Source organism: Propithecus coquereli, unplaced genomic scaffold (genome assembly GCF_000956105.1).
Source record: "Propithecus coquereli isolate 6110/MARCELLA unplaced genomic scaffold, Pcoq_1.0 Scaffold378, whole genome shotgun sequence".
In the NCBI taxonomy this organism is placed as follows: domain Eukaryota; kingdom Metazoa; phylum Chordata; class Mammalia; order Primates; family Indriidae; genus Propithecus; species Propithecus coquereli.
Genome location: NW_012149485.1, coordinates 697,504 through 711,847, shown reverse-complemented (window position 1 = coordinate 711,847; position 14,344 = coordinate 697,504). Strand labels below are relative to the sequence as shown.

The 14,344-nt window shown below is 46.8% G+C and overlaps 1 protein-coding gene across 1 annotated transcript in view; it reads right to left on the bottom strand.

Annotated features, from left to right (window-relative positions):
- Positions 1–14,344, bottom strand: part of PTPRT (protein tyrosine phosphatase, receptor type, T) — a 734,792-nt gene that overhangs the window by 67,433 nt on the left and 653,015 nt on the right. Inside the window, exon 17 of the mRNA XM_012652055.1 lies at positions 10,156–10,346. Coding sequence (XP_012507509.1) covers positions 10,156–10,346 — 191 coding nt within the window. The remainder of the gene's footprint in view (positions 1–10,155; positions 10,347–14,344) is intronic.

Below are 14,344 nucleotides of genomic sequence, written 5' to 3'. Positions count from 1 at the left end.
ACCTTCCCTTCACCTTTTTTTTTTTTCATTTCAGCATATTATAAGGGTACAGATGTTTAGGTTATGTATGTTGCCCTTCACCTCTCCTCCCCCCTAAGTCCGAGTTTCCCTTCATCTTTGATAACCTTCACAGATTTTAGAATAAGACGATCATTTGTTGTCTGCCCCAGACTAATTCTCCCTGTGGTTGCAGCCCACCCTCTCAGCCACAGAGCTGAGACCCCCTGCAGCCAGTGGGAGGCTCAGACCACATGGTCAAAAGTCACAGGCTTCCTATATCCTGTGGTGCTGACTCAGTCCACAGGACTGTGCAACCTGCCTCAGTTTCCCCACTCAGAACTGAGAATGATCCCCACTGCCTGCTTGGCTAATTCCTTCTTCTACTTCCTTGTTTGGCTCTACTGAGCTAAGAGTGTCCTATCTGAAGCTTGCCATACTTCTTTTTTGCACCTAAGCCTTTTTGAGTTATGCTTAAAATAGTGAGATGTCAGAACACAAAGCTTCCAAGAGCAGCTCACCTCTGATCCAAGGCTGAGGGTGTACTGGTCCATTTGGCTTGCTGTTCACCCCACTATCCTCAGCAGCCTCTGTCAGCTGCAATCCCCGCCCTCGACTCCCCCTGGCTTGCCTGTGTCCCCAGAGATAATTGGATATGATGTGCCCTGGGGCGCAGCAAAACCAGGCCCAGGGATTGCTGATCAGGCAGTTCCCGGCTGATGCTCCAGGGCACAGCGAGGGCCCGCCTCCTCCATGACCAGTCCAGCTCGCCAGGATTTCCCTTGCCCAGCTCTGTACTCTCCTAGTGTAGGGAAGAGTCCAGAGAGTCTTCACCAAGCAGGTGCCATTTTACCTGGGTTTTTCATTCATTCATTCATCTTGTCAAGAAATACCTCTTGCATACTGTGTGTATAAGTCAGGGGAAAGGCAGGGCTTTGCAAAAGGAAGACAGACTAGAGCGTTTGAATATTTTTACTGCAAATCATTTCACCACTCTAAGTCTCGATGAACTTTTCTGAAAACAAAGTCAATAACACACCCTTCATGTTAGGGGGTGGAGAAGGATTTAACTACATAGGGGCAGAGCAGGGGAACTTCTTGGCTGATGGAACTAATGTATCCTGATCGTGTCAGTGTTTACATGACTCTATGCATTTGTTAAAATTCATAAAACTTTACCCTCTCCCAAAGTGTATTTTATAATATGCAAATTTTTAAAAAATAAAAAATAATATACCCTCCAGAGTTTTGTGATGATTAATGATTCCTTGAGATACTGCCCACAGCACCTGGCACAATGCCTGGCACATAGTAGGTGCTCAGAGACTCTTCCATCTTACTCTGTCCCAAGGATATGATACTGAGCCTTTTTTGACCCAGTCCCAGAATTTACTCTCTTCTCCCCTTTGACCACAAGCATCCAGTTTATTGTCACAAAAAGAAAGATGGGGACCCTCTGCAACATCCAGTCCTGGCCCAAAGGGGTTCTCAGGATGCAGGACTTTCAGTTTTAGAACTGGGACCATTCTGGGAAAACTGGGACAATTTGGTCACTCTAGGTACAGGTAAGAATATATTCAGGGAGGGGGAAAGAGTCTCTTGATCTGTTGGGAGCCTAACATCTGGTCTCAACTGTGGTCCATGGGTTCAGTTAACACCCACACTTACTGAAGTCTGTGGCCAACTGATGGCCAGCAAGGGCCTCTACAGATGGCTGTGCAGGTTGTGCACAATACAAGAGCACCACATCTAAGGAAACACCATGCATAGGGCAGACACTATAGATTTCTCTGTATACTATGGACATTTCTGGAAGGTGACAGTCAATTATCTTAGACATGTACACCTTTTGCTATTTCATTCTGAGGTGTGGTAGGCGTTAGTGGTGGCCTTGGCAGAGGCCAAGCTTTCAACAAATGCCACCTTCGGTGCTGAAAAGCACATGCCTTAGGGATTATAAATGTGGACAGAGAAGGCAGGAGGGGATGACTAATGACGTCTACTCAGAGTGGCATCAAGAGAGCAAATATTATTGTGCACCATGTCACTAAATAGGCAGTAATTTATGAGTTCTGCTGGTGAAGCTAAGTAGAAAATCAGATTGCAGCGAGATGAGGGTATTTGTCTGTGCCAGGAGCTTTGATCGAGGCAGAACAGTTGAGTGCATGTCTGCATGTAGAGTCACAAAGCACTCTTTAAAAGACCCAATTAAAAACTACAAGGTCTGTTTTAAATGACAAATTCCCTACCTTCCGGAAGTCTATAGCTTAATAAGGAGGCTCATATGAGAGTACCTATATTCCTCTCAGCTTTCAGTACACAATTTGGGGATCCCCGTGTCCCATCCCAAGCTGTAGACTTCCAGCCACCTACAGATCATGTCCATCATCACGCATGAGCTTCTGGGTGACTGTCTCTGGGCCAACAACTGTCCCCTAAACTTGAAGTCAGCTCAGGTAATGAGGAAGATTGTCAAAGGCCATGATTATAACCTTGTCAATGCTGTTCAGGAGAACTGTGCAAGGGGTATAAGATTCCTAATTATTTCCCCAACTAGTTTCAGCTTTATTTATCTTTTCCTAGGCAGGAATCTTTGTTTCCCTTCCAAAAGCTGGCTGTAGCAATGCAATTCCTCATGCTTCCAAGCCTTGCACATGTAGCTCCCATCGTTACACCTGCTTTTCCTCTACCCATCCTCTGCTTTTCTTCAACTCAGCATCTCATCTTCTGTGAAGCTCCTGGTTGATCTTGGTAAGAAGAGTGGATGAAAAGTGAAAATAAACTACAATAACGCCACCCAAACCTCCTTTGCCCTGCACTGTCCTGATGCATGTGTCTGCAAAGCGTTTTAACTAGGATTCTGTGACATAAGTACATGGTGTGGCCAGACCATGAGCATCCTTGACAATAGGGTCTTTTGCTATGTAAATACTTGTTGTTAAAATAAAAAAATAAAAATAAAATAGGGTCTTTATTTTCTTTATTTAGCTTCTATCTCCCGTGCCTTAAATGGTGTCAGGTACATAGTAGGCACTCAGTCAGTGTTTCTGGCCAGATGAATGTTTACACAGTGGAAGCATATACTATCAGTCTTCGGAATTCCACGCTAAGCATGTAGTATGCAGTCGGACATTTCACAGGTGAACATGGGACTCAGAGAGGGAAGAGTCTTGCCCATGACCACCGGAATCTCAGCAGCAGACTGAGAACCAGGCCTTGACTGCCAGTCAAGGGATTTTCCTACAGAACCACCTGAAAATCGCTCACTTGGCTGGAAGGTTTCCTGTATTAAACACTAAAAAATACCGTTTGTCATGTCACAAACAGTATTATAAGTGGAAGGGTAAAAATAGGCTAAAAGGAAAAGACTGAATTGATAGTCTCTTCCAGAAGAGCTCTTTCCTGCTGTAAAAACTCCAAAGTCTGAAACCACATGGGTTACTCATTCCTTTTGGCCACACCCTGGAATGGCTCATTTTCTTCTTTTGTTCTTCTGGGGGATAGGTGGGGGGCAGTGACATGAGCAGGCGGAGCCCAGGTCTTCCCATTTTGGCCATCGTGGGTTCCCAGAGTTGAGGAATTTCTCATTCATGCCTTGGGCATCTGCCACTAATTCCTCGTGCCCCTCCCCGGAATCACCCTCATCTATGAATTGAGGAGCTGGACAGGAATCCCTTGGGGTCACCTGCAGTGGGATGTCCTGTGACTCTGTTAACAACTGAGAAGAAAAGAATTTGTGGGAGGAGTGAGGTGTACTCCCTTCTGCTCAGGTGGCTCTGGGAGGAGAAGGGGCCCCTGGGGTGACCTGACGGGTCCATCTCTGTGGCTCTGCCCCATCAGGAGAATGACAGCCCAGCATCACATTACCCCCAGATGGCTAAGAGCTAGATGGCAACGCAGGCCTCCCCACAAAAGCCAGACACACGGCGTGTCCGTCCAGAGCTGGAAAAATGAACAAATGTTTGCTCTTCATTAGGCCGCGTCATATTCCTCACAGCTGTTCCTCGTTGCCTTAAATAGTCTTAATGGAGCTTTAATAACCAGATACCTTCTGGTGGCCCTACTGGGCTGGTTCCATTCATTATGACAACGGGCTGTCTGGATAGGACTGGGACGAACGTGCTTCTCTTCTTTCTCTCCATCACAAAGTCACCCCTTTCTGCTTTCCCTCATCTTCCCCAAACCCGCTGCTCTTCTGACCACCATGGTGGGGGTTACAGGGCCCTCAGACACCCCACTCTCCAGCCCACATCTCTTGCATTTGCTGGCATGCTTAGGATTTTCTTTTGTAGTGGGGGAAGGTGGGAGGATTTGGCTGGGGGAAGCAGGATGGGGAAGAGGGAGGACTCTGCAGTTCAAGATCACGGCCCCTCGATTGCAATGTGGCTGTGTTCCATCAGCGGGGGTAGATCTGAGGGGCAGCCAGCAGACCAGGTACGGCGACAGGTCTGTGGGCACAAGCAGGGCACACGCTGGGGACTCCATGGGTTTTCTCAGACCAGTGGATCTCACCTTGTAAAGTATATTGCAATCAACTGGAAATGCTGATCGCTGGGTCCCACCCCCAGCCATTCTGATGTTATTGATCTGAAATATAGCCTGGGCACTGGTGTTTTTAAAACTTCCCCAGGTAATTCTAATGTGCAACCGAGATGGGAAACCTCTGACTGAGACCCAGATCTGTCCACAGGTGAAGTTAATCTGCGTCAGGCCTCCTTGGGTTCTTGCGGGCCCAAGACCCCTGGCCAATCATGGCTGCTAGAACTTGAGACCTAACCACGGGCATGATGCGTGGGAGGAGGCCCAGCTGGCCCCGCCCATCGGTTCCTCTTTAGACTCCCAGAATATCAGCGACAGAAGGGCTCTCTGATCATTCCGAGCAACCCCCTCGCTCTCACTGCATAGATGTGGACATGGAGGCCCAGGAGGAGGAGTGACCTGCCTGAGGTCACCCAAATACTTAATGAATGTGACAGGACTTGAATCTGGGCATTTTGACTCTCAATTCAGGACGATTCATACATTACTTCAAATAATTGAACTTAAAATATATATTGAGAGACTCAAGTTTTCATGCCAAAGAGAACAAGCTGATTTCATGGCTCTACATGCAGAGAAAGTGTGTGGGCTTGTCTGGGCTCTGGGCCCAGTCTTCTGGTTCAGGCCGTCCCATATTTTACTTGAATTACTGTCCTGGCCGCCTAGCTGCTCCGATCTCTCCCAGATCTGAAATGCAAATCTTCCTTAAAAAATCCTGCTCCCTTCGATGGCTCCCATGGCCCTTGGATTAAAATCCAAACTCCTTAACCTGACAAATACCTGCCTCCTCTTCTGCTACGAGGCCCCTGCTGGCAATTTCAGCCCCATCTCTCTGTGCCCCCTCACATAAGTTATGTATCAAACTGCTTGTGATTCTCTTAACTCAACCTGCTGTGCGCACTCCCCTGCCATAGCTTGTTCTAGCCCCTCTGTCTGGAACAGCCTTCTCTTCTTTCATTTGGATTTTCCTATTTCCTGAGCTTTGGTGTAGGCTTATGTCTTCCAGAAAGCCACTGGCTGTCTACCTCTAGGCTGGGTGAATGCATCCCATACACAAGGATTCCCATAGCTCTGGGGGTACCTCTGTGGGGGCATTTTGCCAAGATGTTGAAATGATCAGTTTCTACGCCTGTCCCTAAGAATAGGGTCCGAGTTACCCAGAAGCAAGGGCTCTGTCTCATCTCCTCAGTCCCTAGAGCCTAGGAAATGCCTGGCCCAAGGAAAGTACTCACATATCTTAAAGTTGAAATCTGGAAAGGCTCAGTGCTTGATCCTTGTACACTCATTTGCTTGGTGACCTCACCCCGTCTTTTGGCTTTGATCTAGATGCCAACAACCCTCAAAGCTTCCTCTTTAGTCCAGGCTTCTTTCCCAAATTCCAACTTCCTACTTCCCATTTCAAGCCACCAAGATGTCTAACAGACACTCAAAGTTGAACTTCCAATTGCTGGTTCTGCTCTACCTGAGGCTTCTCACCTCCGTGGGTGGCAACTCCATCCTCCCAATGGCTTAGGTAACAGCCTTGGAGTCACCCTGAGTTCCTCTCTTTCTCTCACACACCATGTGTTAGGAAATCCTCTTGGCTCTATCTCTGAAATACATTCAGAATCTAGCCAGTTCTTGCCACGTCCCCTCCACGCCAAGTCCCCGTTGTCTCTTTCCTGGGTTCTGCAGTGGCCGCTTAACCGGTCCCCTTGCTTCCATCCTTGTCTCCCTTTGTCCCACTCTCAGCACAGTAGCTAGAATGAGTCTTTCAAAATAAAGTCGGATCATTAGCACTTGTCTTCTCAAAACTCTGCAGTGGCTTTCCATTTCAGAGTAAAAGCCAAAGTTCTCACAATGGCTTGTAATGCAGCACAGGGTCGGGTCCCTCTTTATTTCTCCAATCTAGTCTCCTAGTACTCTCACCCCTTGCTCACCCTACTTCTGCCACCCTGGCGGCTTGCTTCTGCTTGCACATGCCAGCTATATTACTCCCTTGATCTGGAACTCTTCCTCCAGATAGCTTCCACCATATCTATATTCAAATTTCATCTTCTAACTAAGGACTACCCTTTTATCCTACTTAATATTGGAACCTCCCCCATTTCATGTCCCTAGAATACATCTCCCTTCCTTGTTCTACTCTTCCTTTTTCTATCATACTTAGGGCAGGTTGTATATCCAAATATTGTATTTTCCAATATTTCTTGTTCTGCATGCTCTTCTAGAATATGGCAACTGCGTCTCCTCCTTATCAAGAGATGGAATCTAATGTCCCTACCCTAGAATATGGGAAGATTCTTCTTGCTTACAACCAATAGAACATGGCAGGAATGGTGCAGTGCGACCTCCAAGTCTAGGTTTCAAAGGTGATGCACTTTTCATCTTGTTAGCTGTGAGGCTCACTTTTGGAGCTCTGAGCTACTATGTAAAAAGTCTAATTATCTAAAGGCTACCATGCTGTGAAGATGCCTAGGCCACCTGCAGAGGCCACGTGTAGGTGTTCCAGTGGACAATCGCAGCTGAGGCCCCAGCCGACAGCCTTCATCAATCACTAGACGCAGGAGTGAAGGCATTTTCAGATGAGTTCAGCCCCTAGCCTTGTAGCTTTCCCAGTCAAAGCTCTGGACACCATGGAGGGGAGATAAATTGTCCCTGTTGTGCCTGAACAAATCCCTGAGCCACAGCATCAGCAAGTGTAAGAAATTGGCTATTTTAAGTTGTTAAGATGTGGGGTAGTTTGTAAAATAGCAAACAGTATTTTTCACTACATTATGATTTGCTTTTTTTTAAGCCTATGTTTATTTCCTATTTCCCCTGCTAGACTACAAGCTCCATGAGGGCATGAATCTCTGTTTTGTTCACTGTTATATCCCAAACACCTAGAATAGTCCCTGGCAATGGTAAATACTCAGTAAATATTTACTGAACAAATTTTAAGGAATTGTATGACTGGATTGAATTTTAGAAGACACAGCTTGCTCTAGCAGGGTGGTTCCTTACATGTCAACTGTCAAACTCACTTATTTGTATGAAAAAACTGAGCAGGACAGGAGAGTGACAGGCAGCAAACAGCATGGAGCAGGATGGACGGAGAGTAGGACTGGAGGCGCAGGAGTCGTACATCTACAACAGGACAGGGAGTCTTCGAACAGACCTGTGAGTCTCATGCGCAGGATGAAAATTCTAGATATCACAGGAGCCTTGACAATCAAAGCAATATCGAGCTATACTCTAGGACAGTGGGCTAGCACATTGTGGAAAGACTTTCATTAAGGAACGTTTCCAATTAACCCTCAGTTAATCAGAGAATGATGTTAACTAGAAGCTAGGCTTTCCAACTTGCTGATTAATATAATTTGAACAAATTGAGGGCAAGGCTGGCCTAGTTAGAGATATTTCTGGTTGAGGTTCAAATGATGGTACAAAAAGTATTGTTTGCTTTCTCATTTTAAAAGCAGTTCATTTCCACGCTGGAAAGTTTGGAAAATGCAAAAAAGTACAAAGAATAATTTTTGAAAAGCAATTCACCACACAGGGATGAACACACTTAAAAGAAACATCAGTCTGGCTCTGGAAGGAAATGCACCAAAGTAGTCAAACACATTTGTGTTTCTGTCTTTGGGTTTTAGATTGCAAATTGTTAGAACATGTGTTTCCCAGCCTGCGGCTGCTTGTCCTCCTTTCTGATAAGCCATGTATCTCCCTTAATGCTATTTGAAATGTTTAAGCAAATACTTACGACTAATGACTTATTAAATCATCATGATATTGGATATGCCTTTACAAACAACATACCCTACCTGACATTTGCTCAACAAACATATCTGTATACATGTGCATAGCACACTCACATGCACCGTGCCTCCTAGGTTTGGAACCATTCAGTCCCCTGGGAAATAAACCCAGGGATGGGAGGTGATGAGATCTTTTTCTTCAACTCTAATTTCCATATTCTTCTAAAATTCATAGACTGAGTATATGAAAAATGCTGTTTACTTAGACCATTTTTGAAATTAACTGCTAGTTCTTCCTAGCTGGTAATTGCATCCATTGACATACACATTTTTGTTCTCATAAATATGTCAAACATGCTCCTTGTCACCATGTTTTATACTCTTATAAAGTTTTAGGATCAGACAGATCCTTTGAAATCACCTTATCCAAACTCTTCACTCAACTAAGAAGAAATTTTAAAACTCAGATAGCAAATTGATATGCTAAGACCACACCGTTTACCATATCGGGATCTAGCTGTCTGGACCCCCAGTTTAGCACAATTTAACGACCTCACATGACTTCTGAAATATTGCCTTGTAAGCTCTTTCTCAGAATATAGTCTGAGGGATAAACTTAGTCTGCATTACCAAGAATTCCAAATGTGTGGAGTCTGAGCCAATGAGTTTGCACAGAGAGAAAATGAATCGAGCGTATCTGGGGCACACGCTGCATGTGAAGGAAAAAAAAGAACAAACAACAAAAAAATGAGTGCATATAACTCCGAGCGTGGCACACAGAAGATGCTCAAAAGATATTTTGGGAGGGAAGGAGGCGAGGGAGAGAGGGAAAGGGAACGTGAGGAAGGAAGCGCTTGTTTTTGGAGCCAGCTGCAGCTGGGTTCCACCTGCATCAGGAGAGCTGCAGAATTGCTCTTGGGGAGTGAGCTGCTCTTTGGTTCAGGAAAACAACTTTGTGCATTTGCCTTCTATTTTATTTTGCTTTTTCTTTGTAAAAGGCTAGGCCCTATGGGCAAGGTTTGAAACAAAAGGAGCCAGACAAAGAAAGCTAAAGCGTTCTGCATAGGAAAGCAAGGGGAGTGTGGGGTTCTTTTCCCAGATGCTGAGGGGTGGTGGTCTGGGCAGTTTTGAGGACACTAAAGAAAGCTTTGGGGAGGGATTGGATAGAGACCTGTCAGCCACCAGAACCTTAGAAGGACTTAGCAGCAATGTGGATGGTTAAGGAACTTACCAGAATCAGTGTCCTATTAAAGGTGCTTCCTGTACTTTGCTACAATCCTTCTCTGTTATTCCCTAACCCTCAGTAACAGGCGCTATCTGCAAATCCTTTGTGTTGGAGATGCTTTGCGGAGGAAGGAAAGAGATGCCTAGTACAGAAGGGAGAAGTTTCAGAGAGAGGGGGCAGCTGTCACTGGAGATGAGGCCTTGCCTTGTGGGGGTGAGAATAACACAGAAGCATGAATGTGGGGCAAGGCGTGACCGGGAGCAAGCAGGCATGCCGGGAACCATTGGCAGGGGTGATTTGCTGGCTTTTCTACAGCACATGGGATGGGGACTTGAGCCACTCTGTCTTCTTATTGAAGGAAGGTGTGATTCCAAGGTATAGAAATTTTGGAGGTAACTGGGTTATGAAATGGGGGAGCATTGGAAAGGAGGGGAGAAAGAGGGGGTATTAGACTCTTTTAGCATGGTGCTTCTCAAATTTAATGTGTCTGTAAATTGCCTAAGGTTCTGGTTGAAATGCAGGTTCCGGTTCAGTAGGGTGGGATGGGGCCTGGATGCCGCATTTCCAGGTGACGCCGATGCTGCCGGTCGGGGGCCATATGTTTAGAAGCAAGACTGCAACACCCACATACACCTCTGAGCCCATCAGGAGGTTTCCCACAGGCCGGTCTCTTACCTCGTATTCCTCCTTGAACCCGTAGCCCTGGCCTCTCTTCATCTGGGTGATGTGCTGCAGCAGGTCCGCCACCCGGATGGCGGGCTGGAACTGGTCCCGGGGGTAGCTCAGCTCCACGGGGTCACAGGTCCGGTAGGGGTGGGTCTGGATGGTGAGGGTGGGCTGGGACAGCTCCCCGCGGCTGCCATCTGCTTTAAAGAGAAGGAGGCAGAAGAGACTGTCACTGGTGGGGAGCTTTGTCCTGTGTCCTTCCTGCCTCCCCCAGCTTGGCCTGAGGAGGGCGGAAGGAACTCGCTTGGGACTCAACTCATCAGGAAACCGCAGAAAGACGAGAGACATGCTTCTTCCCTGGCATGGCTGTGTTGGTAGATTTAAATATTAAAACAACAAACCAGTGAACACAATAACCCTTAGTTTATTTCAGTTTCAAGGAGGCATATTGGTAGGGTAAAGACAAAGTTCCAGGTTGGTTGTCATCCTCTGCCTGTCTGTCCTTCCTCAAGGCATGGCAGGGCCATCTGGGCCAATCCTGGCCATCCCAAAACCAGCGAGAGGCCAGACAGGCTAGATACTGAGGGTGCCCTCCTGTTTGGGAGGTGGGGGGCTGGAAATGGTTTTTGATGCCTGTCTGTGGGTAAGGAGAGCCTCAGGTGCCTGGAGGTGAGAGCCACATGTCTGCTTTTGGCCCCTTTGCCTGCATCCCTGTGTCCTGGTTTCTCTGCTCATTCATTTCCTTCAGGTTGTTCACTGGGAGGAAGTGGAGCCAGTGTTGGACCCCTGGCAGCTTGCAGGAAGCCCGACTCTCCCAGTTGCCTTCTCCACTTATGGGCTCTGCAACAGTGACCACCTTCTTCCTATCACACACTTTCCCTACCACTTAATACTATTGATCCAGTAGCATCTTTGAACCCGCCTTGTGGCTAGGGAAGCCTGAACCTCTTCCTTCAGTCCTGCCAGCTACATCCCCCAGGCCTGGATCCTACGCCTCATCTCCTTGACAAAGTCTGTCCTTGATATAAAATCTATATCTCCCATAATAAGAACCTTTAGACCCCACAAATTGCTTTAACTGCCTTCTGTTAGTTTGGCCACCCTGGAAACTGACACCTGCTCAGATTGGGTTTTAATTCCTCTGCTCCCCTTGGACCGGTAAAACCACTGTGTTGCCGTACCACCTCCCTGCCAGGCATACACTGTTAGTCTTCCAGGGCCAGTTTATCTTCCCCACAACTATCTAGGCTTGGTTCCCCCAAACTCCTTCCAAAGACATGGACACTGCACCCTGGACCATCCTGTTTGTGGCACGCACAAGATGAGCACTGTCAGACGTGGCAGTCGATGCTTCTCACCCAGATGTTTGCAGACACTGCGCCAATGCAGATACCCACCAGGCCTATGCCACACGCATTCCCTGGGAGGCTTAGCATATATTCCTGATTTTCTGCAATGTGTCTTTTCCACGTCCATGTTCCCTTCAGCATATTTGCCTGTCTTGTTGCAGTAATCCATCAGACACAGACTCAGTGTGTGAACGCACAATCTATTCCTTTGTGACAGCATCAGTAAGCAGAAACAAACAGTGGCAGAGAACATCTGGCCTGCATGCTTTCCAGGTGATCAGCTTGTCCCAGTTTGTCTGATACTTTTTTGGGTTTAGCACTGAAAGTTCAGCAACCTGGGAAGCCCCCTGTTTGTGGGTAAACAGGGAGAGTTGGTCACCTTAATGTTTTTACCTATGTCTATTGGTGGAGTGGAGCATGCAGTTCTCATTTTCCATTTCTCCACCTGCCTCCACCTATAGCTCCTCCAAGGGAAGAGGGGCTACTAATCTGACTGGTCTGAACTTGAGACATTGATTGGGTCACACCTAATTAGTGGGCGGGGCCATTGCATGCACAGTGTGGGCTCTAAAACCTCCTGATTCAATGTGGTAGGTAAACATCACCAAGGCAGAGCCTGGACATTTGAGACCAGCCCATCACCCCTGGCTTGCCAACAGAAAGATCTCAAAGATAAAGATTTATGCACAAGGGAGAAGGGCCTAGGCAAAATGTTAACAAAACCTTCACGACTGCACATAAGAAAAATACTGCTTACTCCTGAGATTTTAGGTAATGGGTAGATGCATCTTCACTGACGTTGTGTGAATGTAGCACCTGGCAAATGTGGGGGCTGCCTCTCTTCTCCATCACCTGCTATGATCATGGGTTAGACTCAGGAGAACCCACTCTGTGCCAGGGGCTCCGGTAGGCAGTGGCGATGCAGAGAGAAACACAGATTCCACCCTTAAGGCTTGGTGGTCTGGTGGGGAACATATGAGCCCTCTGTGTTTTGGGAGCAGAGCCTGAGAGGTGAAGGTGCGCTTGGGTAAGAGCAAGGAGGTTGGCGTGAAGTCACAATATGGGTGGAAATGTTACGGGGGCAGTGCAGCAAGGAATAAGGTGAGGCAGATCCAGAAAGCTGTGAGTGTGCAAGACTCTGGAAGCCAGCGTGAAGGTGTTGAAGGGGTTTAAGAAGAATCCCTGTCTTTAAGGACTCCTTTTCTTTCCTGTGGGTGTCCCAGTTGTCATGGATATGGGCATGTTTCCAGTGACTCTTCCTCCCTTGATGTTGTCATGGGGCTGGGACGGGAGAGGAAAGGGGCATCTCTAGATGCCACACTTCATGACTCCCAGGACAGGATGGGCCAGAGTTGATGCCCGGAGCCCTGCGAGTGTTTCCCCCATAAATCACCATCATGTATGGGGACAGATGTCTTCAGAGACCCACAGTCTTCCAAAGGACCTGGGGCATGGGCAGCATGGGAGACCAGCCGCCCAGCAAAGACAGGCTTCCTAGGGATGGCACCTGGTAATTTTTGTGAGCTGCCCAATGTTTCCAAAACCAAGTAGCTATCAATATGGATGTTTTCCCTAAACACATTGCTAGACAGACTGTAAACTTGGTGTCAGCAAAACCAACACTGGAATGGAAAATAAGTGCTTTTGAAATTTAACAACTTGTATTGCTGTAACATTTGTAATAATGTCAATGCCAATGCTAATGATGCTGTGAAGACTCAGAACCAAGGGACTTTCAAGGTTTATTAATTCAACTAGTTGGACTCCCCTTTTCAATGTATCTTACCTCACCTATTCCCTTATTAACCTCCGATAATGCAGAAGTGATGCCTTTTATCACACCCCATTTCACCAGACGCACTATACTTAATTTTCCATCATTAGGTTTAATGAAAACCCAATTTCACAACTCACTTCTCTCAGGAACCTACAAGTAATGCTAGGTTTTTATCAGCTCCAATTAAAAAACGTTATGATGTTCCTATTCGAGAGGGAGCCCTAAAACTAATGTGCGATTCTGCTGCTAATTCAACAAGGGCGCTGGAATTCACATGCCGCTCATAAAATGTAACTCACACCAGCTGGCCCAGGGATGGAGCATTTTTCCTTTTTTTTCTTCTCACCAGACTCTTAATTTTCATGCCATTTCAACTTCTCATTCATGGGTCTTGTATGTTTATTTATTGCATAATAATATTTTGAATTTCTTTCATGCTTTTTATATAGCTCTTGCCTAAGCCTGTGAATTCCTTTGCAATAACTCTTGTCACTGCCTGCGCGTGGCTTGTGGGGTGGGCAGAGGGATTTTGGTGACATGTGTAAGACTTCAGATCACCACCGTCCCTTTGATTTCCTCTTTGCTGTCTCTCTGCCAGCTTCTCTTCCTCTTTGGGAAGGTGGCCTCTCTTTCTTCTCCCCTGCCCCTGCCCCCCACTACCAGCCATATAGATCTCTCTCTGGCTTCAGTCACATATTTCGAATCACTTGCTAGGAATTGCCACTCCACTGGTTAACAAACATTTACCGAGTACCTACATTGTACAAAACACCTTGTTAGATATCGCGTGCTTATAGGAGGCGGGAGGAAGGTGTGTTCAGGGAGAGATAAGCATGCCACAGCCCTGGAAGGAGGAGATAAGAAAAGATAAGGTGTGCATAAACAAGTTTAACCCAGGCGGGAAGGGACAGGCACCTAGGAGATGGGAGGAGGATGTGCCACAGAGTTAGGCACCATGGAATCATTCTCCAAACTTCAGGCATTCACGAACCATCTCTGTGGCTCTTGCCTAGCTACGTACCAACTATCAGCACTGTCCAGTAAAATTTTCTGCGACCATGGAAACATTCCA